General features: G+C 42.3%; 3 protein-coding genes across 6 annotated transcripts in view; 1 reads left to right on the top strand and 2 right to left on the bottom strand.

Annotated features, from left to right (window-relative positions):
* Positions 1–2,829: 2,829 nt before the first annotated feature.
* LOC108044910 (neprilysin-3) lies at positions 2,830–13,019 on the bottom strand. Of its 2 annotated transcripts, none has more exons than XM_017124073.2 (9): positions 12,716–13,019; positions 9,354–9,470; positions 8,313–8,475; positions 8,132–8,252; positions 7,710–8,024; positions 7,156–7,650; positions 4,495–5,324; positions 3,615–3,757; positions 2,830–3,553 (listed from the first exon to the last, which is right to left on the bottom strand). In XM_017124073.2, exons 1-9 carry the CDS (start codon positions 12,725–12,727, stop codon positions 3,377–3,379), a joined length of 2,373 nt encoding a protein of 790 aa, XP_016979562.1. In that variant the 5' UTR covers positions 12,728–13,019; the 3' UTR covers positions 2,830–3,376. The 2 variants fall into 2 exon arrangements, with proteins under 2 accessions (XP_016979562.1, XP_016979561.1); XM_017124072.2 differs by lacking the exon at positions 12,716–13,019 and adding an exon at positions 10,430–10,614.
* Positions 13,020–15,015: 1,996 nt separating this feature from the next.
* Positions 15,016–16,277, top strand: LOC108044907 (galectin-3). The gene is made up of 2 exons (XM_017124067.2): positions 15,016–15,097; positions 15,747–16,277. The coding sequence occupies exons 1-2, from the start codon at positions 15,028–15,030 to the stop codon at positions 16,145–16,147; spliced, it is 471 nt and encodes a 156-aa protein (XP_016979556.1). The 5' UTR covers positions 15,016–15,027; the 3' UTR covers positions 16,148–16,277.
* A 3,436-nt stretch (positions 16,278–19,713) lies between these two features.
* LOC108044908 overlaps positions 19,714–25,466 on the bottom strand; it is a 68,956-nt gene continuing 63,203 nt past the window's right edge. For all 3 annotated transcript variants that reach the window (XM_044461212.1, XM_044461211.1, XM_044461210.1), the window contains exons 6-9: positions 22,912–25,229; positions 22,692–22,851; positions 21,655–21,823; positions 19,714–21,594 (exon numbers count right to left, since the gene is read on the bottom strand). In XM_044461212.1, the coding sequence (XP_044317147.1) occupies positions 21,375–21,594; positions 21,655–21,823; positions 22,692–22,851; positions 22,912–25,229 (2,867 nt within the window). In that variant the 3' untranslated portion in view covers positions 19,714–21,374. The remainder of the gene's footprint in view (positions 21,595–21,654; positions 21,824–22,691; positions 22,852–22,911; positions 25,230–25,466) is intronic.

Below are 25,466 nucleotides of genomic sequence, written 5' to 3' on the forward strand. Positions count from 1 at the left end.
GACTAGCAAATAAATAGGTATGGGCTAATGTTCTTATCGCTTATTTGTTCTTTAAATATTAATTCTAGTATTCGTCAGTTTGGAAAACCCCAAAAAGAAATCTTTATTTTTTTGTTTAATCATTATAACCTTATAGAGGTTATTATAATTTCAGTCAAAAGCTTGCAACGCAGTGGAGGAGACATTTCTGACCCTATATAGTATATATATTCTTGATCAGCATCACCAGGAGAGTCGATCTAGTCATGTCCGCCCACCCGTCCTTCCGTTTCTACGCAAACTAGTCCCTCAGTTTTAAAGCTATCTGCTTGAAACTTTCCCAAAAAATGTCTTTCTATTTCAGGTAGTATATAAGTCGGAACGAGCCGGATCGGGCGAATATATCATATAGTTCCCATAGGAACAATCGGAAAACAACGTAAACAAGAAAGGATTAATTAATTACTATATCTCAAAGGAATATTGTGATAAATAAAAAAAGAAAGGAAAGCTAACTTCGGGCGGAGCCGAAGTTGATATACCCTTGCAGAATATTCAGTAAATTATATTCTCCAAAACTATTCATAAGATGCATTATTAATACTCATAAAAAATCCCAACTTCCTAACTTTAAAAACTCCAAATGCCATAATTTCGATCGTTCAGTTATATGGCAGCTATAGGATATAGTCGGCCAATCCTTGTGAAATTTGATAGGTCGGATTGATTGGCCAAAAATCCAACTTTTTAACTTTACAAACACCAAAGTTATGGCATTTCCGATCACTCAGTTATGGCGGCTAAAGAATATAGTCGGCTGATCCCGGCCATTCCGACTTAAATTCTGCGTGCAAAAGAACGAAGGGTGTGTGCAAAGTTTCAATTCGATATCTTTTAAACTGAGAGACTAGTTTGCGTAGAAACAGACAGACGGACAGACGGACAGACGGACATGGCTATATCAACTCAGGAGGTGATCCTGATCAAGAATATATATACTTTATAGGGTCGGAGATGTCTCCTTCACTGCGTTGCACACTTTTGACCAAAATTATAATACCCTCTGCAAGGGGGTATAGTTAGATTTGATTAAGCAAATACACACTGCAAAAAATACGTGTAAGACCAAAATATTTTTCTACAGCGGACAAAAAATGAAATTGGTAACTAAATAAGGAATAATAAGTTTTTAGTTTTTGATTATTAACCGAACTGCACTTAAATAGTGCTAACATCGGTGTTATTATCATACTTTAAAGCATTATTTTAAAACTTGTTTTTAGACTTTGAATGCTTGGCTTACTTAACAATTATGAAATACGTGTTATTGATATAGATGAACTATTAGATAAGATTTGCTAAAGGACTCTGGTTAACTGGGACTCCTCTGTTGTGTCGTACTCCTGGTGCTCATGGCACAATAACTCTTTATACTTCAGAGTCTTCTTGAAGTTGATAACGTGTCCACCGACCACCTACTGATTAAATTTCTTTTAGTGAGCTTTTGACTCCGAATATGAGGTTCATCGTTGATCACCTATCGCTATTAAAACGAGTAGGTCATTGGTATTGAATTGGAGTTTACCATGGGTTTTTCTGATAGAAAGCCACGCCTTAAGATTGGCACCATATTTTATAACAGTGTATAGAGTAGTGGATATCCCATAGTCGGGACGCTCGACTATAGCGTTCTTTATTGTTTTTTTTGCAAATGTATACATGCACATATACACTTTATTAATAGACAATAAAAATAATTTGCATTTAAACATTCAGTTAATGTATATGTAGTTTGTATAATAATAATATTTTAATACATGTATTATAGTTATCATTTCTTCATCTATCATATAGTACATATACAGAATACAAAAATCATCTGCTTGATATCTCCACAGCAGTGGCGGATACGAGGGGGGTTTTGATGGTATACCCCTTACCCACCCCCCACTTCCCTACCCACAAAATGATTGGGGAAACTTATAAATGCTTGTATAATACAACAACAAAACCTTTTTTCAAGACCCCCGAAACGCAGAGATCAGAAAATGACAAAAAAAAAACCAAAAGCTAAATGCATTATTCGTATGTACGTGTATATGTAAATATACCAAGTGGATAACAACCGAACCCGGAAAAGAATCACCCTGGAGAGTCGAGTTAATAAACCGGAAAACCTATAGGCCGTATTGTCTACTTAGTATGGAAATTTGTGCTTTGACTGATTCGGCTTGGGAGTGTTCTTATCTTATACCTAAACTCTTGGATTGATTTCGATTTGGTGCCTAGTTAAGTTCCATAGATTTACTTGGTTGGTGTTGGCTCTTGTTACATCATCTTAATCTGATATGTTTTTCTTTCGTATAAAAGAAAACTCGTCCAATTCGGTTGGCTATATAGTCTCAATATCTGAGCAATTAGTGATTAATTGGTGTTTATTAGTGTTCTTTCCATTCCAGCCTCTGACTATTGTGCTCTGCTTCATAAGATAGTAAACTAAAGGTAAATCAACAATCAGTAAACCTAAACACCCGTTAAGAAAAACATTTGTATAAAATAGGTGTGTACATAAATTTCAATATAAGTTTTCTCAACTTTTAACTTATTCAAATGTTTAACTCAAACACCCTGCTATTTTCGCTTCACTTTGGCAACTCAAAAATTTTAAAACGCTTCGCCTCTCACTCTCACTCTATATCTCTATCTCCTTCACTTTCACAATCACTAGCTATATTTTTGCTACATTTCAAAGTCCAATTCCTATCCTTTACTCAGGAACGTCGGTTAAAAAGTATTTTGAGAAAAAGGTTGAGATTTCAAAAACTCTTTAGAATGACTTCAACATGTATCTTAGACATACAAAAAAGCGTAGCTCAAACTGAACCCGTGAAGTTATTTTTCCGTTGGGTCACGAGGCTCGAACTTCGTATCTTTTTAATACAATACGCATTGGTAGTTCTACAAATAGCTAAGTTACAGTTATCGTTTATCGTTATCATATCTATATATATCAGCCCATTGGGTGTGTGCCCACCTCCGTATTCCATATCACACACACCCACCCATATAGTTGGTAGCTCGTGCGGTCACATTCAAATGTAGTTAAAGGTCCCCTCAATCCTGCCCCAGGATATGGAATCCCCAGCTCCAGAACCCTTGGAGCTCAAACGTGAATTTATCGTCAGCTTCTATCATTTTCATAGGCACAATGACTGACGGTCTTTCGACAAAATACAAATGGCAAAAATGGCACAACTGAAACAATAAAATCCAGGATACAGGATCAGCACTTCGAGGCTGTATCCCCAGTCTGCGTCCTAGTTGCTCGACTTTGGCTTTGGCTCTATCCTTATCTCTATCTTTGGCTCGTTCTGAGATCGGGATGGCGCGGTTCCCCTTACCACACCTCGCACTTCTCGGTGGGGTTCATTCGCTTGCCGGCCTTGCACTGGAAGACCTCGGCGAACTCCTTCATGTTCGACAGTGTTCCGATCACTCGGAACTGCGACGGCGAGTGCGGATCCTTCTCCATCTGCAGCAGGTTCGTTTCATCCGTAGTGCTGGAGCACCAGACCTGGGCAGGAAAGTGTTCATTATGGGCCATACTCAAAGTTACTTATTCATCCAGCACTTACCTGGGCAAAGGACACAAAGAAGAGCTGCGAGTGCGTGAGATTCAGGCCGGGCAGCTTCAGGACATCCACCTCCCTGTCGCTCTTGGTCCGCTGGTAGGCGTGGTAGGCCGCCTTCAGACCGCCATTGTCGGCTATGTTCTCGCCTGGTGGGATTGAGTAGTAATACGACACATGAAAGGTTATTTCTGGGAGTTTTATTGTAAATAAATGGAGCAGCTTTAAGATAATAATGCAATGTAGCAAAGGAAGTTAAATCACACAAAATTGACTATTTTCAAACAATCAAGTCAACGATTAGATTTAAAGCAAGAAGAAACGACTGCCACGACTATCAGACCCCTGTTACTCTGTTCAAAAAATACAAAATGGGATAGTTCTCCCCCACTTACAACACTCGGCAAACAAGAAGATGCCGTATGGCGGTGAGGTGTATTATTCTGTCAACGCTGACGTAATTGACCATGTTAAAATGAATTTATTTTAAAACGATTATTTAATTTGATGACTTATATTATATATATATATATATATATATATATTAGAGTGATCGAATAAGAATATAACTATATCTACCATGACTCCAAAGAATTTTACGATATGCGTATGCATCACTAGAATCTGCATGCCCAAACCATTCTTAATCACTCTAGCTTTTAAAGTCGAGGTCTCGACGTTTATACGGACAAGCGGATACGACTAGATCGACTCTTCTGATCAAGAATATATATACTTTATAGGGCTGAAACGCTTCATTCTACCTGCTAAATACTTTTCAATGAACACCCCTTTACTTGTATGTTACATCCCTAACTATACACTTTTAAAGACTGTCGGTCTCGCCCCACCATCTCCCATATATGGCTCTGGGCATCTTACTCACCCAGCGTCTGCTTGCCGTTAAGGTTGCGTCCGTTCATCTTGTATCCACTGTACTGACGGGCGATGCACTCCGACTTTTCGTTGAAGCGCTCGATGCTCTTGGAGTCCCACCACCGGTTGATGTTGCCGAACTTGTCGTACTCGCGTCCCTGGTCGTCGAAGGCGTGGGTCAGCTCGTGGCCCATTACCACTCCCATGGCCCCGAAGTTCAGGCTCCTGGGGTTGTTGATGTCGAAGAAGGGCGTCTGCAGGATGCCCGCGGGGAAGACGATCTGGTTCTTGGTGGGCGTGTAGTAGGCGTTGACCGTCTGCGGGGTCATGCCCCAATTGGTCTTGTTCACCGGCTGATCGAGGCGCTTCAGGTTGCTCTTCAGGTTGTAGATGGCCACCTGGATGTTGTTCTCGAAGTAGGCGTTCGGCGTGATGTTCAGCTCCGCGTACTTCTTGTCCAGTTCCACGGGATCCAGGATGTAGTCGGGGAATCCGATCATGTCCGAGATCTCGTTGGCCTTGTCGATGGCCTTCTCGCGCGTCTGTTTGTCCACCCAGGTCAGGTTCTGCAGGTTCATCTTGAAGGCCTCGCGGATCTCGCTGATCATCTGCTCGGCCGCCGGCTTCGACTCCCCGTGAAAGGCCTGGCGCACGAAGATGGCCCCCACGGCGAACCCAACCACGTTGTTGGTGTCCGAAACGCAATACCGCCAGATCTCCTCGCCGCCATCCGATCCCATGAGGGCCTTCCTCACGCCTTTGTAGGCATCCCGGAAGGGCTTCGACAAACAGCTGGTCAGGGTGCGCACCGCCTGCCAGACGAGATAGTTGTTCAGGGTGCTGCAAGGAGTGCAGAGTAAGGGTTACTGCCGTTAACAACATTTCAATCTAGTTGGAGCTTAGTTTCGCTTCAAGCTAGTTGGAGTTTATGTTAGTTTCAGTTCATGCGACTCGTGGCGTACCTATAACTAATATGAGTAACTGAGGTTCCATGTCAAAAGGATGCATTCAAACGATTAAGGCCATTTGGTCTTCCCTATTGGCTATTTTGACAAATTTGGATTTTCCCGAAAAGTTTATGCAATTGTCGAAGGGACTTTAGTTTCCAGTGCCCGCTCCTCTATTTATTGAGTGATATGTATCCATATATATTAGACTTAATTGATTAAAACTAAAAACAGGAAGGAGCGTTTAAGTCCAGTGTCCCGACTATAAGATACCCGATACTCTCTTATCCAATTTCAAAATAAATATGCCTCCGGCAAATGTTCCCATAAATTCTATTGTTGCGCCAAAACGAAAAGTCTAATGCGTCATTGTTGTGGAAAACAAATATGTGATGTCACCAAAAATGTTCGCCTTTAATTTCAGGAATAATTGATTGATTTGGAAAATTTTAAATTTTTAGTATGTCGATAGATATGGACCGATTAAGCATACACCGCCTAATAACTGTCTTCTACCTTGATCTGCGTTTGCATTACAAAAATGTGCATGCTGAATCCCAAACCATAAGGAAGAAAAGTTTCTGAGATATCGACGGGCAGACGGACAAGCACGCAGACATGTCTAGAGCGACTATGCTAATAACCCTGATCAAGAATATGTGCATTTTATAGTTACATACTGTTCCATACTTTCAACGAATACATTATAGCCTTATAAGAGGTATGGTTTTAAGTCTAGAGTTCTTTTTGAGTTTTTCATAAACGAAATTCGCCAATATTTATTATACCCTTGCAGAGGGTATTATAATTTCAGTCAAAAGTTTGCAACGCAGTGAAGGAGACATTTTCGACCCTATAAAGTATATATATTCTTGATCAGCATCACCAGGAGAGTCGATCTAGCCATGTCCGTCTGTCCGTCTGTCCGTCTGTCCGTCTGTCCGTCCGTCTGTCCGTCTGTCCGTCCGTCCGTTTCTACGCAAACTAGTCCCTCAGTTTTAAAGCTATCTGCTTGAAACTTTCCCAAAAGTTTTCTTTCTATTGCAGGTAGTATATAAGTCGGAACGAGCCGGATCGGGCCACTATATCATATAGCTGCCATATAACTGAACGATCGGAAATGCCATAATTTTGGTGTTTTTAAAGTTAGGAAGTTGGGATTTTCTATGAGTCTTATTTTTGGCCAATCAATGCGACCTACCAAATTTCATAAGGATCGGCCGACTATATCCTATAGCTGCCATATAACTGAACGATTGGAAATGCCATAACTTTGGTGTTTTTAAAGTTAGGAAGTTGAGACTTTTTATGAGTATTAAGAATACATCATATGAATAATTTTGAAGAATATAATTTACAGAATATTCTGCAAGGGTATATCAACTTCGGCTCCGTCCGAAGTTAGTTTTCCTTTCTTGTTAGGAATCATTTCATCATGTTTTTTGGATTTCTGCGTAAAATGTTGAGGGATGCAAAGACCGAAATAATATAATTAACTTAAACGAGTGTCGTAATGATAGTAATGCCCTTTGGCCAGAGTCGCATAACTGTTTGTTTTAACTGTGCGTGGAGGAATAGAGAAACCCCTGAACTACTGCTTAAAACGAATGGCAATTTCAATAACCGACAGAATAACCGACAGAATAACCGACTGAATAAACGACAGAATAATCGACATTATAACCGAACTGAATATGACCACCTTCAAGGACAATTGCACTCACATTTTCCCCTCTTCGGTCTGCTCCATCTTGAGGATGATGTCCGACAGGTTCTTGAGGAAGTCGGGGGCGTAGACGACCACCACCTCGTCGTCGGTGACCCGCCGGCCCACCGTCTGCATGGCGTTGTCGAAGTGGTCCGTCCAGTTGAGGAACGGGGCCAGCTTGGCCAGCTGGCGCAGCTGCATCGGATGGTACATGGCCTCCTCGTTGCGCCGGTCCTCCAGCGGAATGGTGATGTTGGCCAGCTTCTTCTCGAAGTTGATCACGCCGATCATCTGGGCCCGCGCATCCGACTCGTTCGCGCCGAGCAGGACGCACACCTTGGTCATGTACTCGATGTACTCGTTGAGCACCTTGCGGTGGTTGTCCGTCTTGTTGTTGTAATAGTCGGCGGTGGGCAGCGTCAGGCCGCCCTGGTCGATCTGGATGACGTGGCGCGAGGAGTTCTTGTCGTCCTCCCCGATCGCCCAGCCGAACAGGCAGTTGAAGTTGTACCTGGGGCAAATGAATGGGCTTAGGAATCACAAGCTCGGGCTCTGTCTGCCACCACCCACCTGTTGTGCAGGACCTTAAGGGTGCGGCCCATCGTCCAGTTGGCCACGTTGTAGCCGCTCCTGGTCACGTTCCAGCCACCGATCTGCAGCAGCAGGTCGTTCATGGGCTGGGCCCCCAGCTTCTCCATGTGCTCATCGGCGTCCAGGCAGGACTCGTAGTATATCTTGGCCTTCCGCTCGGCCTCCGACTTGAAGCTCTTGGCCGGCTTCTCCAGTACGTTGCGGATGATCAGCTGGTTCATCTGCTCCAGCTTCCCAAACGTGCCCCACGTGGACTTGCCCTCGGGGATGGGGTTGTTTTTGATCCACTGATTGCTGTGGGTCAGAGTGGACTTGTTACAATACCAGACTGAATTAAGAACATTTAGAAAGTGTCTTCCAACTTCATTGAGCTGAGATCCCTTTACCGTCCGATTACTCACCAGGAATATCCGTAGAAGTCATCGCAGGGATCAACCGTGACGTCGATGGACTTGAGGATCTCGCTGGAAGCGAAGATGCAGTGCTTGTTCAAGCAGGGAAGCTCATTTCCCGAGGGACACTCTGTAGCGGAGGAAGATTGAGTATTTGAACATCCATGGGTTAAGTCCATGCCAGCTTTACCTTTCTGGTGCGGCTGGACGTGCAGGACGTGCTTGGTTCCATCGCTGCCTCCTCCGTCTGCGAAAAGGACGATCAATAGCGTGAAGATCGTGATGGCCATTACAAAGGTGGTGATGAGCAGCCATTTCTCCGTCTTGTTCCTCGAACGCCAATTCCACGTAGCCTGTGCAATGAATGTGCAATTCCCCATTATAAAGCAATCATTCTGGCCTCCAGGGAGGCACAAAATAAATAAAATATAAAATATAAATCTCCCTCAATGGTGTGTTTGTTGTAAACAACCCGAAAGCAAGACGGCGGCGGTTCAAATGAGTTCAAACTTGTGTGCATATGGCTTCTACATGAGATCAGTCTCACAGACTTAAGTCACTTGTGGCTAAATTTTTCCACACATTAGTGTGTGAATGAGTTTTCCAAAGCAGCGTCGACTCAAAAATACCCTTCCCCAAGGCAGGTTTGGGCCCATTCAAAAATCTTAATGAGCATGCAAGTAGCTTTCCAGATTCAATTATTCGGGGAATAGTTCTCAAACTTATGAAGTAAAAAAACTTAATCTTCGAATGCATGTGAAGTTGTTGTTAATAAGGGTATTATACCTGATATCTACTCTATCCAGAGTGCTACGGAAATCCCTGCCAACCAATTTGCAATTGAATTTCGCTGGGAATTTCTGAAGCGCTCTTTTATAATACAGAATTCAATCTTGTGCAGATTTCGGTTGGAGCTCACAGAAGCTGCACGCAGCCATTGATACCCTAGCACATGATAGGGTATGCATTTATGTGGGTCCCGCAGAGGGAAAAGCTCGCACCGGCATACTCGCATGTATAAAAGCAGACTTTTCACTGTCAAATGGTAACCTTCAAAGCAATGAGAAAAGCGCTCACGTTGGCCTTATTTGCCGCTCGTTTTGGGTCATTGCCGCGGAGATGAAGATAGAGCCGAGCGACTTAGTGCCTGTCTGTTTGACTTGCGGCGTGGGTGGTGCTACACGGTGTTACATGGGGGTTTTATGGGGGTCTTATGGAGGTTTTCACTCACCCGCGCGGTGTGGTAGCGTATCTGCATGCCAGTGTGGCCGGTGGCCTCGTTCAATTGAATGCCGCCGATGGAACTCGAGTCGTCTTCTGTGAATTCGGTCTGCTTGTAGCGCGTCATCTGGAACGAGATTCGAAAGGTGGTAATCTAGCCATTATCCAAGATCCGGGGAACACCGAGGGCCTGGTATGTGTGGCTTTGTTGTATCACGTGGCTGCCCTAGGGCATCTGATAAGGGGATGCGGATACATTGGTGTACACAAAGTGGCGCTGACAAAGCTTTTTCGTGTGGCATGTGTGTGCGATTTGTGTGGATTCCGTGAGTTCTTTAGTGCTCACTCAGCACCTTGTGCTTTATATTTCTCTCGCCTCACCGCCTGCTCCCCATTTTCATTGGTGCCTTCTAAGTATTCAAAAGTGTTGCCCTTAACCCTTGTGTCAGCAGATACAGATCATCCCGAATGTTCGCATTGTTCAACGTCCGGACACAATTTTCATTTACATTTAACATTTACATTTCAAAAGAAATGTGCTTTTCAAAACAAAGCTGTTGGTTAAGGGGTAAGTGTGTGGGCCAAAATTATCTGTGGGCTTTAACAAACTCTTAAATAATAATTTTCAAATGTTTTTTGGAAAGCCTTTAATTTTTTGCATCGGCATCCTATTATATTACTTTTTTTAACTCGCATTGAATTTCGGATTAAAGACTTGACCACTTTTTTGCGTTCTTACATATTTATTTATGCACTCATGTATACACTGACTGCGATATAAACAAGTTGTATTTCAAGGAAAGCACGCTGCTTTTGTTTTTGGGGTTTATCTGCAATGCTGACTAATTTCGACTCTTTCCCAGAAGGGGTATAATCACATATATAAAATCCGGAATTCAAAAATGCCTTGGTCCAACAACATCTTCAGTGTCACCTGTCCTCCTAAGGGTTAATCCCACTACCACCAAACCATTTCCAACCACTTGTCAGCACTCAATGGCCGCCACAAACTCCACCATCGCATATGGTCGGACCAATGCAGTCTACATATGTAGATATGTTTCACTAGCCAAAAGTCAGACCTACCGAGCGGCAGTCGGAGATCCACATATTTGGCAATCTATAAGGCACCGGATGGACACACCGGAGGGAATGGTATTCGGGCCGGTTCGGTTCGGTTCGGTTGGGTGTTTGTTTTCTTTGGGCTTTTCAACGGGATGAGCGATACGATAACGGAACGCGGCGGCGATAATGTTCGTGTTCAGCCCATGACCGTTGGATAGGCACTGAGAAGCGAGCCCGCGGAGCTTCCAAACAGGAACGTCGTGGCGAGAGCTCGCAAGCCCCCAATTCGACAATACCCCAATTCCCCAATACATCCATGCCCCAATCCCCAAAGCCGGCAAACATCTCCGACCTCCCGCCACGGCACATCGAATAGTTTTGCATTGTACACAAATTAATTGACTCGCCCGCGGCTGTGTGTGCGATATGGGCGATATGGCCGGGAATGGAAATATTTTAGGGAAAATGAGAGGCAATACCAACGAAAATATGTTTTCAATTAACGCAATGCAATCCCCATTCATTCGTTATTGTTTATGTGCATTTCTATTTTACTTGTTTGCGCCCATCTACGGAATACGGAATATTTGAAAATATATATTTGGGAATGGGGACTGTGAAGGCGCCATATGAAAGCAATTATCGCACTCGATTTGTGTAACCATAAATGTGGCCCAGGCTGTGATCTGCCTGCTTATTAATATCTTTCATATCTATCGGCTTTTGGCACATATTTACGAACGTGTTTGCTATCAGAGTATCGCTATGTGAATCGAATGATAGATGCGAAAACAACGCACTCGACTAAAACATATAAGCAGGCTGGCATAAACGAAGTACTCAGACATAAGCTTGGCCGTATGATGACATATTTATATAGGGACTCAAAAAGCTTAGGTCACGGAAAAGAGATGGTCACGCCAAAAATGGCAACAGGGCAGAGAGAAGTGTGTTCTGAATTGTTTTTGCACTGAATCTTTGCCAAATGCGATCCCAGCGAAATGTAAACACAAGCACTGACATTTAGCAGATTGTTGAACGTAAACAGGCATTAAATGGCAAAATTTCTAACGAGCTCTCCTTTTGGCCAGGCCACCAATAAAACCGACAATGTATTGTTACAGAAAAGAGAGACGCTAAGTGTATATAAGTGTATTTAATATAACTGGTATTAAAATTATTAAATTATACAATTGCAGAGGGTTTATTAAAGTTGTTCTGATCGATCATTGCAACTTTAGGATATAGTTGTCAGAATATTCCAAATTGATATGCGTACATAAAAGAAAGATGCTTGAAAAATATCCATGTTGATAGCCTTTAATGTTTTAACTAAGCGGAAAAAGTACCCAGAATCAGACCAATTTCTTAGCGATGCAAATTTGTATTAGTATTTGTATTGATTTTCCTTTATAATTCATTAAGAGCTGTCATGGCATATAGATAACGAAACAATTTACAGGGTTGAATACTTTGAAGAGTCTGTCTCGAATAAATAAAGTAACGGCACTAAAAACAATCTATTACTGTCAGGTTGTTTTTAGTGCCGTTACTTTATTTATTCAAAGGAATTTTAAAGTTTGTAGGTAGGTTGAATAAAGTGTTTCAACACCACAATCTTTAACACGGCAAACTTTGAAGCTACAGAATTTTGTCATTCCTTTGACAAACTTTTTCTACTAACAAATTTCAAACTTCTAGGTCGAATGCCTCATAAGAGGAATTGTAAGTATTATAACTATGAAATTACAGGGTATAAACACTTTAAATACCAAGTGAGTTGCAATAAACCGGAGCATGAAGTAAATAGTGGATTCTCGGAGTTATCCGAGCTAAAAACGCGTTTTATGGCCTCTTTAGCAAGTCAACAGATGGGAACCCTCAGGATTCCGAATCACCGCAAGGGGCATTTACTTAAATTGCATTGAGTGGAGATGTGGTAAGACGAGTCCTCTCAGTCCGCCATCTCCCTCCTCGGCTGTAGCTCGAGTATCCTGGCTTCATTGGCTGGTATACCATATGGTGGAAATCAATCTGGAGGGGCCGGACTTAATGTTTGGTGCAGTCCCTGCAATTTGTGTATACCAAGGTAGGGTGTTTGAAAGGAGGGGGGGAGTTGGGGGGTGTGGCTGCAATGCATTTATTCAATTGCAAACGCAATTACAGCTTGGTGTCGGTGGGGAAGGGAGGGGAGGTGACTTGGAGGCAATATTTTTGATACACACGCACATACACCACTTTATAACAAACACATACACACACACATAGGCACACACACATACAGAGAGAAAAGCGCTCTTGGCCTACCTTTGCGCTCATTTTCTTTGTGCGCCCGAAAGAAGGCAATGCAATTTGTCCAGCACCCTACGCTCACTTTTCACCACCCTTTTCCTCGATTTGTTGCTCTTTTCGTTGCACTTTCGCCAACTGTTTGATGGCTTTTGGCGGCCTCGATTGGTAATGCTCTTGGCCGATCAGTATTTCATTTAAAACTCGGCCTTCTGCATTTTGCTCGCGGGCAAACAAACCGCTCTGAGCCAGAAAATCGGCAAGTATCCACCAACAGGCCAACTGACAGCCAGCACCAGCAGCAGCGGCAATCGCACTCGAACTAGCTTTTCCTCTCCGATTTCACTCGGAGCAGGGAGGCGGGTGGTTGGACTCCCCCAAAAGGAAAAACCATAACACAAACGTAGTAAATGGGAAAGCACACACAAACAGAGGGAGAACCAGGCCGCAGGAAGGGGCAGATCCGAACCCTTGGCCGGAGAGGTTGGTCCAGTGCGCAGGATCCGTTCGCCTGGTGGCAGCACTGTCCGCCCAGGGTTGCCAGCTGGTCCCAGTTGGGTGCTATTACCTATCGATTCCACGCAGGGTATCGAGTACTCAAAGGCATCCAAGATACTCGAAATATACTCATGATTTTATCACTGAATGATATGGGACATTTTATAATTGTGCTTAAGTAGATAGAAATATACAATATACTTTAAAAACTTGCTTATTTTTTATATAATATTTTTAGAATTATTGTTCTTACTTTTTATAATTGTGCTTAAGTAGATAGAAATATACATTATACTTTAAAAACTTGTTTATTTTGTTATATAATATTTTGGGAGTTATTGTTTTGAAAACTACAAAAACTACCCTTTAATGCAATTAACTACATTTATTGATGTGGTTACAAAGGTAGATGAACAAATACATAAAAGCATTTTTAACGGAATGTTTTAAGAATTAATAGTTTAAAAAAGAAGGAAGCCGCCTCCTTAAAATATAAAAAACTCAAAAAGGTTTAAATATTTTCTAAAAATTAAATGCTTTTTTCTAATATTTTACGATTTTACCTATGTATATACTTATAACTAAAATAGTCTTTAATGAACGTTTTAGCCCATGGCAAGTGTCACCATTCAGTTTCACTCTCTTCTCTTCTCCAGGTCAAAAGATAAAAATACAAACTATTCAATAGTTGCGAACGGCGCTGCTTAGATTCCACAAGTATTACCATATCGCCCGACCTAAATTTGCTTTACGTCACAAGCGAGAAAGCAAATAATTTGCAGTGCCCCAACAATTGTGTTGGGGCTTTTCGTTTTCTATCAGCCAGCCGACCGCCAGCCACAACGTGCCTGCATTGTTTAGCTTCTGGGACACCCCTCTTCTTACCTGAAAGGTGTGAAACGGATGGAAAACAACCCATGAATGTACATTTGTAAAATATGACCAAGAGAGAAGCCCGACGAGCAGTAGCCAGCTGAATGCAATTCGGGCGAACATCAAAGCGGACTAACCCTGTCTCCAGATCCTCGTGGAGATGTCCCAGCTTATTGGGCAAACCAACATTGACAGCCCCCTTTAACCCGCGATGGCCCTGGACAGCGTCATGCATATCATTAATGACCCAACAAATTAACGTGTTCCATTCAGCAAAAAAACAGCAACAAATGCATGAGATTCTCACGTCGACCGAAAATTTTAACCGCATTCACATTATATTGCGTGTTCCGAATCGGGAAATAAGCTAAAACCTGGCTGAACGACTTACCAACTGCCCTAACATACCCTGTACCAAAATATGTTGTTACTGTGGTATTAACAAAACTCTGAAATAAAAGTACGAAATATAAATTTAAAAAAAAATCACCCATTCACTTGAAATTTTGAATTATTCTAATTGTTTACTAAACTTACACTAACACGAACGTTCACTATTTACAAGATTAAATAATGGAGAATTTTAAATTTAAAAAAAAAACCTTTCTTTAATATATAATTGGTATTTTAGCTAAATATTACAAAATACAAATTATGGACGTTATAAATTTGTACGCTTTAGTTTTTTGGGTATGCAAGGCATTTTATATTTTAATCAAATCGAAACAATTGCAGTGTTTAAGTTCCTAACTCAACAACGTCGATCAGCCGAACACCCTTTAAATTGAGTGGAAAACAATTAAAATCAACAACAACAAATGATGATGACTGGCAACAGCAAACAGCAAACAGCGATTGTTGTTGCGGTTGGTTGAGATCTTGGCCTGGGAAACGAGTTTAAAACCGTCGCCGGCACTTTGTCAGCGGTTTAGTTGGAGTAAAGCGCGCAATCGGTAAACATGTCGAATTTCAATCGGATCTTGAGTGGCAGCATTGTGATCTGCTTGGCACTCGCCAAATTCAGTTCGGGTGAGTGGGAGGGTCGAAGAGAATCGTTGGAAAGAAGCTGGTCAATTACGAACACGAAATAGAAAGCCCAAGAACCTAACAAGCGGCTTACAAAACAAATAGAAAACTTACTAGAAAGAAAGTAACTCAAACAAATCACAACATGATGGATAACAGTGGACTGGAAAGTAATTTCAGTTCAAATATTAAATACCGAACGCGTTACGCTTTTTAAACAATACATCAAAATATTTTTTTTTTAGTGAAAAAGTGTTTTTAAAGGATTGTTTACAACACAATTGATAATAACGCAACAGGCAACTGTTGTAGTTTTTAGGCAAACCTTTAATTTGGCAGAGATCTAGAGGATTTCATATCAGATTGAGAGATCGGTACGGGCTTCTAAAAGTACAAAGAGAAAAGGAATGCAATAAAAGGTTATCAATAATGTTCGTAATTTTAAGCGGGATGTGCTAATCAAGAATTCTTAACGAACTAAAGTGGTTGAAACGATGCCTCAGCTACGCATGCAGATAGCTTTCTTATGTAGAAACTAATGACTTAGCTAAAGGCACACATCATTTTGAATTGCATTTACAGCCAATCAGATACAAATATACAAGTTATTTTTTAGCCGTTCTAATTCTTCTTTCTTCTTTCATTTATCTAGTGGACGCCCAGGCCGGAACGGTGCACTGGAACAACGGGAATGCGGCTGGAGTGGGCGCCTGGTCGAACGCTCAGTCGGGCGGAATGCATCCGCCGGGCAGTCTGAGCGGGCAGGATCCGCAGTACAGCTACGGGTACGCCGGAATCGATTCGCGGGGCTCCTACGGCGGGGCGGGGGGCAACGGAGCGTACTACGTCGGCGGCACAGATGAGCACGGCCGACCCTTCTCCTACGGCAGCCAAACCGGACAGCCCGGGCAGCCCGGCTACATGGGCGGTCGGCCGGATCCCAACTATCCCGGGACTTACGGCTATCAGAACGCGGCAGCGGTCATTAGCACCTCGGTGGGCGCGACCTTGGCAATTGCACTGGCCTTAACGGTGGCCACCACGCGACTATAATGCGGTTGCAGCGCGGGAAATGTTTATTGTGTGTAGCGTTTTTTTTTACTTTATTTCTAAGCTTAGATTATGTCAAATGTTCGAATATGTAAATTTTTTTAAATTAAAAAAAAACTGATTATCAAGTCAATTGTTTATTTGTTTTGCTGGTATTCAGATCTCATTATTGTCAATGTGGGGAAGCTATCGGTAATGACTTTTAAAACTTCTGATCTACGAACAATGAGGCCAATTAAAATTAAACCTAATTTCAGTTAAACGAGAGGGTAAGGTAATCGAGTGTCTCGAACACCAGATTCTCTGTTATAAGGACTTATACATATGCTTTGAACAGCGCATGCCAGTAAGCGTATTTATGCTAGTTATGCTTAATAACATGGTTAACAAGGCCTGAATTTTATTTCCCTTAACTTAATACCTTGATAATGTGCTTGGAAAAATTTCTGTGGTATTGACCCATTGCCAGAACTTGGCGACTTGAACGTCCGAGTAATCTTAGTATTCTGTTGAAATCTAAAATCTACATGATGATCCAATCAATGTGTACCTTTTTGGGATCGGAAGGCATTCTTCTACCTTCTGCGATATTCTACCCCACGGTTACAAAATATAAAAATTAAACTTGATCAAAGCACAGGTCTTAAAAGAACACTAGCTAATAATTTTAAGCCAAATTTAAATACTACGAACTACGATTGAAAATAATGTTTATCGCGAAGGTAGGAAACAAGTAAATAATAAAATTGTAGAAACTTAAGTTAAAAGTTAATAGTATATAGTTAGTTTTAAGGAACATAGCAAATAATGAGCTCCCGAATAATACAGCCGGATTCTCATATATGTATGTATGAAAAATATATTTTTTTCTGGCAGTACTCTCAATATTCGCTAATTAAGTTCATCCGAACTCGTGAAATACACAAATTATTATTTCGCACGCAGCTGCGCAGTTTTGGTGACTAAGATGTTAAATTAGCAGATCGGGAACGTCATCTCCTTGAGGCACGCCCACACAATTAATATATTTAGACGAGCAACGCCCATGTAATTGGCCTCCCCCGGAAGGCAAACGGCAAACAAAAATACACAAGAAACGCAATCTAAACGAAAACAAAGACAATAAACAAGTAAACAAACATTGAACACCTGTCGACACCTGTTGATAAAGTTTTGGGCCAACCTAACTGAGTCACACGGCCACATGAGCTCATAGGATCCCCAAGATACGAAAATACCAGAAATACATATGTTTTGCATGTAAATGCGGTCGGATAATTGAGACATGCACATGTAGACACTAATTAGCACATAGATAAGTATATATGCCTGCGACTGGATCTGGATCTGACTTTCTTTTACCATATCCGAGGGAACAATTTACCCGGCGATTAATTTAATTGCCCAAGCAAAAGATTTTGTGTTCGCCTGTTTGTCGGTTACTTAGCGACGCGATGTCAATGTCAAAAGTGTGATCACTCTGTGATTTCAGTTCTCAGTCTTACGTGCCGGCGATAATTGTCATTGCCGCCACTTTTCGGGGCGTGATGTGTCAGAAGAGAGAGGGCTGATGCGAGTCGTCGAGGCAGGGAATACCCTGACATAGACATAGATGGCATACCTTTCGTACTTACACTACTGTAAAACCAATAAAAATGTCTGTCATTGTCCTCTTAAATTTAGAACTATTCATCTGTTAAAAGTTGAACATTTTATGAAGCAGGACATACATAGTTACATATACCAAAAATAAACGTATTTTCAAAATGTAAAAATATTTTGATGTATTTAAACTCAACCCACTCCAAAACTGGTTTATTTCGAAAAAGGCTTTCAAGTTGCTAGATAAGGCGAGGATATTTAAATTGAAATCAGACTCCTTATAACCTTTACGAAGCCCAACGGGAATGAATTAGAAATGATGTTGGTGGATAAACTTTAATCTTTTTAGTTAAACTAACGAAAGGTCCATTTACGTAGTTCCAAAACGTTTGTAGTGACCATCCTCATGTCGATGCCATTGAATCCATGTTATTGCACTTGTTTATTTGCTTTTATTGCCGCGTCGTGAGAACTTGATTTGGTCTTGATCGAAGGTTGCATTAAGGTAATACTCCAGTCTTTAATAACGCCCTGAATGTCACCGAGCTGAATCGCCGATATACCCAACAGTAAATAATGAGAATTCGAGTAATCTGCCAAAAAATACATTTATTAGTCTAGTAATAAACAATAATTATGTTGGATTTGTTTTATTGATCTTGTTTTGTTCTTGTTCTTCCTGGTTTTATTTTATTTATTTTGTTCTTGCTCTGGTTAATGTTCGTTTTGCATTTGTTGTGTTGTGGATTTTCAGTTGTACGTAATAATTTTCTGAAAATGTATTTCTTGAAGCAAACATTCAAGAAAAACATCAGACCGAGGACTTACAGACGTATAACTATAACTAATAACTATATGGAAATTATCATGCAGAAAGACTCTGACAAGATCGGAATGAAATGATTTTTAAACGGGATTCAAGGGGCTTAGATTTCTCTACAAAATACAATTAGGCATACACATTTCCCTTATCCAACAGAATCCAGCGAAAAAACATGTTTGTCAGTGAACTTGGGTTCTGAAGCATTGGTGTGTGTGTGTTTCTGTTAGTGTGGATTGACTGTACTCTGCTGTGAAGAACGCCAAAACCTTGGACGTCTCCCATCTATAATACAAACTGTTTTGAATTGCTTTCTGTTGTGGTTGCTTCCTGTGGTTCCTTCAATTTGCCTATAGAAATATATATGTGTCCTTGTATTGGCCCAGCAGGAACAAGGCTCCAGTATATATAGATATCTATATATGTATATGTGTATGTATATGTATTGTGTATATATAATATATATATGGCATACAAATATATTGTTTGTTTGTTTGTTTTGGTAATTTAGGCTACAATTTGTGGTTGCTTGTTGATTTTCACTAATTGAATTCTTTCGTCGTCCTGCTTCTCTAGGTATACATATGTAATAATGGATCGATCCTTGTGTGCGTGAGTGTGTGTGTGAGTTCCTGTTGTTGTATACTTGTATCATATGTTTGGCTATGCTCCCTATATATGTGTGTATTTATATACGATTTCTATCTTTTGCACATTCTATTCCAAAGCGTCGACAGCATTTCCTGTTGTCCTACATTGCTTTATCCATAGCTCTACACATTGCCACGCCTACTAGCCTACACCTAACCGCCCACGCATCCGGCAGATCTGGAAAATATTTCCTTTGTCAGCCCGAAAGTAGGCCCCAAAAAGAATTCCGATCTTCACCTTACAATAAAAAACCATAAACCAAAAAGGAAAACAGGAAATTGGTTAAAAAAATTGTACATTCAATCATATTCATATATATTTATAAAACTATACACTTGTGCATAGATGTATGTGTGTTTGGGTGTGCATAAATAGGTTTTTAGAATCGCAATATGTTTTTTTGTGTATTTGGTATAAAACAAACTATTAAAGTATAAACTTATTAATTAAAAAAGCTAAAACTAAATTAAATTAGGGTTTAAAAAAAATATTTATATGGATAAGGATATTTGTTTATATAAAACTACGTGTAAATATATATATATTTGTATATATAATATAATAATGTGACTTGTTGTTGTTTCTGTTGTTATTTCTGTTTGCAGCTGAATTATAAAGTAAACAGAAAATGATATCTCTGAAATCAAATTTCCAAAATAAAACGAAAACAAAAAAAATTGTCAAATTAAGAGTACAAAATGTTTTTTCCTTCGCTTACAAAAACTAACAACAACTAAAAAAATATACAAACAGCGCCTAGCAAAAAATCCATGTCAAGTCTTCCAGTTTTCCGCCTTTGGAGCCTGAAATCTCATTTCGAAGAATTAATAGTTAAGTTGGTCTGTCTGTGCGCAAAGTATTTGCCTGAGCATCAATAGGTTAAGCATGATTTTACATACTTATATCTGAATTTATTGACTAAATGGGGTAGGAAATTTTTAATTTTGAGTATAAATGAAACGAGAGTGGGAAACCGTTCCTCAAGATAGCGTCGCTAATTATTGATGTTTTACTTGTTAAACAAATAAGTGCCCGATTAACTTTTCCCATTTACATTTTAAATATGAATTCAAAGTGTTGCAATGACGTGAAATTTCGTAAAAGGAATACGAAATCATTACATTTTAAAGTCGGTAGACTGGCGTCACAAAAGATTTCAAGTTTTTAATACGTTATATTTTCTACGTAAAAAATTTCTTTCTTTGTCTTTCCGGGACACCTCTAATTCAAAGTTAACAAAGGCTTCATAAATTAATCCGGATCCAAAGTTCTCTACAGAATTGATAACTTTGTTGTCTTGTTTTTTTTATTTTGTTGCTCATTAAATTTTAATTGGATGTCGGCTTAAAGAGATTTGGCGCCTTTAATAGTTATGTAGCAACGGTTCATTAAAATGACTTCTCAGAAACAGTCTTCAAGAAAAACTAATGGATTATCTGTTAATAGAATTTCTCGAGCAACAAGAGCAAAAGTGAACGGAAAACTGTCCGCAGAATGTTGACTATCTCAATATTAATGATAATAAATACATACAACTTAATAACAAAAATATCCGTGCGTGTGGGTTGGTGGGGGGTGTAGTCAGAATAAATAAATTATGTAATACAATGTAAAATATTTAATGCTTTCTCCTAGCAGTTGCTTTTCGACGTTATGCTTTCCATTCTAACCTCTCTCTAAATTCTCACATCTAAGAGAAAATCTCTTGCCTACATTTTGGTCTGGTGTATGTCTGGGTGTTAGCCGTGTGTTTGGGTGTATCTGTGTGTCTCTTATCCTGCCCCGACAGAGGTAGTGTACGCGTCCAAGTATTTGGGTCAGGAAACATCGAACGGAGAGGCGCAACGAGACCAATCGAAATTTGGTTAGGAACAACGAATGCAGCTGCATAGCCCGGGCCCATCCTAACAAGATCTCTCTTAACAACAAAGACAAACAATATCTTTAACAATACTGTAGACTGATCAAAACAATGTAACTTTCATTCTCCGATTTCTTTGTCCTCTGCCAGGGCTTTCTCCACTCTCCACTTCACTTCTCTTCGCTCCTCCGATTGCCATCGCAATCCGAATTTAAGCTAATGTTCCTACACTCCAAAGTTCAACTATCCCCTTGTTTGATAGGAGTTGTTCGTTCGCCGATGGCTCATGCCTTGCGCTAGCTGGAGCTACACACAAGTCCGTTCTTCTGGGGAAGCTTGAGCAGGCGTCGCGTCCGGAACTCATAGGCTCTGCGGCAGAACATGACCAGCTCCGGATTGGTGTGCTCCGGCACGGTGCGCACCGGATACCAGGGAGCGGTGGCACTGATCGGTCGACGGGGCACGATGCTTACGTCTTCCACGTCTTCCTCGGCGGCACGCAGGCGGCGCCGATACCTGTGGGTGGAAAAAATTTCGTTATAGTGGACTTAATAAACTCCCATGCTTCTCCCATACCTGCAGTACTCGCTGAAGGTGAGGACATAGCACTTGTCTTCGACGCAGGCCACCGAGTTGTGGTCACGATGACGGGAGGCATACACCTCGTCTGGACAATCGTTGCGCTGCCGTCCCTGATCTGTGTGCTCAGGCCGATAGTACCACAACAGCGACATCATCATCTCGCCTGTAAGCATAAATTTAAAAATTAAGTTTTCGTTTGATACCCAAATAATAATTGGAATCAGTGCTTTTTACAGCTCGATTAAACTGATCACTCAGTTTAGTGCGTTAACTTTTGTATTTATGGGTTTATTTGACATTTGTGAACCGATTGGATTGACGGTGCAATTATAACCATGAATCAAATTTAAAAATAATTCTTATTTTCATATCGAAAATAGTTTGTAAAGCCAATTCAACTTAGTTTAATTTTAAACCATTTTTGTTTTGCGACAGCGAAATTTTGACTTGATTTTCGTGTAAGTTTTCTATTAATTTTCGGATCTTTTCTATAGCAGCTATACGATATAGTTGTCCGAACTATTTAATTGTTAAAAATTACTTTATCTCGGAATATATAATATGCTCCAAAAAAACAAGGTTTATTTTGTTCCAATTATTTTCCTCATTGTTTATATGCATGCATTTTGATATAGTCACTCGATCTGACTCGTTACGTCATATATGGAACCTTCTGGTAATGCTGAATATAAATTCTAGACTTTCGTTAATGCTTTAATACGAAAACCGATAACAATGCTATTTTTGCCGTTCCATTTTGCTTGAAAAATGTTCCTAAGTTCTAAAAACCTTTGGCAATGTAGAAGTAATCACTCTTATTTATTGTAAGTAAACTAACTTTATAATAATAAGATAATAAAAATAATGTGTAAACTGTAAGCTGTATAGCACTAAGAAGAATTATCTTCATAATAGTTATTTTTTCTGCCGTTTCTGTACTTGGTTAAAAAAATAAACCAGATTTAAACCTTATAAGTGGCATTTTTTTAAAGTGTCTTATAGATTGCTGCTCCTAATTGCAGGAAACTCACCGTCTTCGGGGTTTTGCCAGAGATGCGCCACCTTGGCCACGTAGGGTAGCTCGTTGTCCTCGTTGGCCTTAAGTAGCACACAGTCCCTGATGCGGATGATGTCGCCCTCCACATGTCGCATGGCTGGGTAGCAAGTGCGCAGCACTAGCGGATCATCGCTCTATTGAATACAAAACAGTCTAAGTGAGCATTCCCCAATACATTGCCAGCGCACACTTACATTGAGGAAGACGGCGCCCTGGAAGGCTTTGCCCGCCCACATCCATCCATTGTTCCACTTGGGCACCACATTGGCCTTGGTTGCCGGCGGTTGGGTCTCATCCAGCTCGTAGCTCACGCCTCCAGGTCGCTGCCTTTGGCGCTTGCGGTTTCCGAACTTGCAGCGCGATCTGGCCCGCTTCGTGTGCGTCGTCTGGCCTTGACGGTTGGGCGGAGGGGTGGTCGTTTGGGCAACGGAAGCGGCTGCTGCAGCCGGCTGATTGGGCACCAGAAACTGGTGTTGCTCATCGGAATGTTGCTGCTGCTGCTGAGAGGTTACTGTTCCAGTTGCCGTTGCCGTTGCATCGGTGGCAGCTGGTGAGTCACCGAACTTCTGGGCCTGGAGATCTGCCGTCTGATATTCGTTGTTGTTGGTCTCTTGTGTAGCCGCAGTGCCCGATGTCACCGATGGTGCTTGTGTTTCTGCCGTGGATGCAACTGTCGCCGCTCCTGCTGCCGACGACTTCTTGCCCTTGCTCTTGGTCTTGCCTGCGGTCTGCTTGCGTGGCTTCTTACTGGGAATGGCAGTCTCCGAGAGCCCTCCCGCCGGAGACTTCTTGGTCTCCGACTTGGAGCGCTTCTCGGCAGCGGGCTGTTTGCCTCTGGGGTCTGTCGCTAGGGTCAGCGGCGAGGACGCGGCATAAAGGCCGCCCACTGCAGTGGGTGCCTGCTTACGACTGCTGTGATTGAGCTCCGGATCACTGAAGTAACCGCGACTCATCGTCGTATCCAAGCCCTCGAGCAGATGCAGAGCGGCAATCTCCTGTTTCCGAGGCCGAGCCCTCTTAGGCGATGCACTGGGCGTGGCCGAGCTGCTGACCTGCGTCATGGATGCCTGCTCCTGCACGCTGAGCGCTTCTGCTCCTGCCTCCGTCTGCGTGGCTCCCAAAGAGGAGGACGCTGCTGCTGCAGCTGCTGCCGCCTCGCGTTGCTGGCGTCGCTGTTGCTGCTGCTCGCGGCGCTGCAGTCGCATTCGCTGCTGCTGTCGCTGCGTCAAGATCATCTGACGCCGCTTGGCATATTTGGCCGGGGCACGTCCGTGGCGGCGGACGAACCTGCGGCCGGGACAGAGGTAATTCTTGGGCTCGGCCTGCTTGATCAGGCTCTTGTAGCTGTGGTTCGTCTTGGTCTTCTTGTTTCCACCGGAGGAGGCCAGCAGGTTGATGCGCTGCTTGCTACCACTGGGCTGCTGCTCCTCGCTATCCGGCAGCTCTTTCTCCTTCTCCTTCTCCGTCTCCTGATTCTGCTCCGGCTCCGTTTTAGCCACAGGAGGAACTGAGCCCGCTTCCGTCTCCTGCTCCAGCTCTGGTTCCGTTTTGATGGTGGGCTTCAGGTCCGGCAGTTGGCTGATATGTGTGCTGGCCTGCGCCTCGCCGTCGTGCTCGATTTTGATTTTGGTTTCGGCTTTGATTTCCGCTTTAAGTACGAAAGGCATCTCTGGTTCCGCTTCCTTTTTTGCTGCAGCTTCCTTCGGCTGCTTCAACTGCATCTCCGGCAGCGGCTGCTGCTGGGCGGCATAGACCATCTCCCTGGCCATGCTCTTGCCGATCCTCGCCTTGCGCGGCACTGCTGTCGCCTGAGGGGCGGTTACTGGGGGCGGGGTGCTGCTGGTGAGATCGTACGCCTCGATGTGCTGTTGCCCACCGTGACTCTTCTCCAGCCGCAATCCCAGACGCAGTCGCAGCTCCAGCTCGGCCTCCTGCTCCTGGTCATCGAGCAGCTTCTCGTCGCTGGCACAGTAGCTCTCCGGCGGAGTGGGCGGCGGCATCACGTGAGCCTCGTACTGCATCTTGGTCACTTGGGGATTCTCGCCCTTGAGCTCCGTCTTCACGAGCATCTGGCACTGGGTGCCCGTGGTGGCGGTGGTTGCCGTCGTGTTCGTGTTTGTTGCTGCTGTTGCCCGCGTAGTCATCTCGCTTGTCTGGCTGCTGCTGTTGCTGCTGCTGATGTTGCTGGGGCTGCTGTTGTTGGTGTTGCTACTGTTGCTGGTGTTGCTGCTACTGTCGCTAGTGTTATGGGTCACATTTTTCACTGGGCCTCTACTGGTAGTCAACGCTGACGCTGTAGTTGTTGTCGTAGCGCTGCTGCAGGCAGTCAAAGTGCTGCTGCTGCTGATATTGCTGTTGCTCGAGGCACTCAGCAACATATTGCTGCTGCTGCTGCTGTTCTTGCTGCTGCTCTGGTCGATGTTGCTGATGATGTTGCTACCAATATGAGGCCCAGTATGGACGTTTTTTGGACACGATTGAGGCATTGGGCAGGGACACTGCGGTGGATACTCTGCAAAGATCAGAAGTTGATTTGTGTTAAAAATATTTCAATTTTATAAGAAGTGTTGCCAACTATCAGTTATAACATGAATCTGGATCGGGCCGCACAAATCGGCATACTTAATTTAAAAAGGAGAAAAAATTACATTACAAACAAATTTCCACATTTATTAATAATAACTGTGGATCGGAATCCACGAGCTATAATCAGGACTAAACTAAGAAACATAAGTATTAATACTTTGTC

The sequence above is a fragment of the Drosophila rhopaloa genome, unplaced genomic scaffold (assembly GCF_018152115.1).
Source record: "Drosophila rhopaloa isolate 14029-0021.01 unplaced genomic scaffold, ASM1815211v1 contig_3, whole genome shotgun sequence".
NCBI classification, from domain to species: Eukaryota; Metazoa; Arthropoda; class Insecta; order Diptera; family Drosophilidae; genus Drosophila; species Drosophila rhopaloa.

Coding starts and splice junctions, on each gene's coding strand:
- LOC108044910 (XM_017124072.2), bottom strand. CDS start 10,453: ATGTGGATCTCCGACTGCCGCTCG. Junction 5,325..7,155: donor CAGACCGAAGAGGGGAAAAT/GTGAGTGCAATT, acceptor CACTCCTTGCAG/CACCCTGAACAACTATCTCG. Junction 3,554..3,614: donor TCTTTGTGTCCTTTGCCCAG/GTAAGTGCTGGA, acceptor TTTCCTGCCCAG/GTCTGGTGCTCCAGCACTAC.
- LOC108044907 (XM_017124067.2), top strand. CDS start 15,028: ATGTCGAATTTCAATCGGATCTTGAGTGGCAGCATTGTGATCTGCTTG. Junction 15,098..15,746: donor ACTCGCCAAATTCAGTTCGG/GTGAGTGGGAGG, acceptor TCATTTATCTAG/TGGACGCCCAGGCCGGAACG.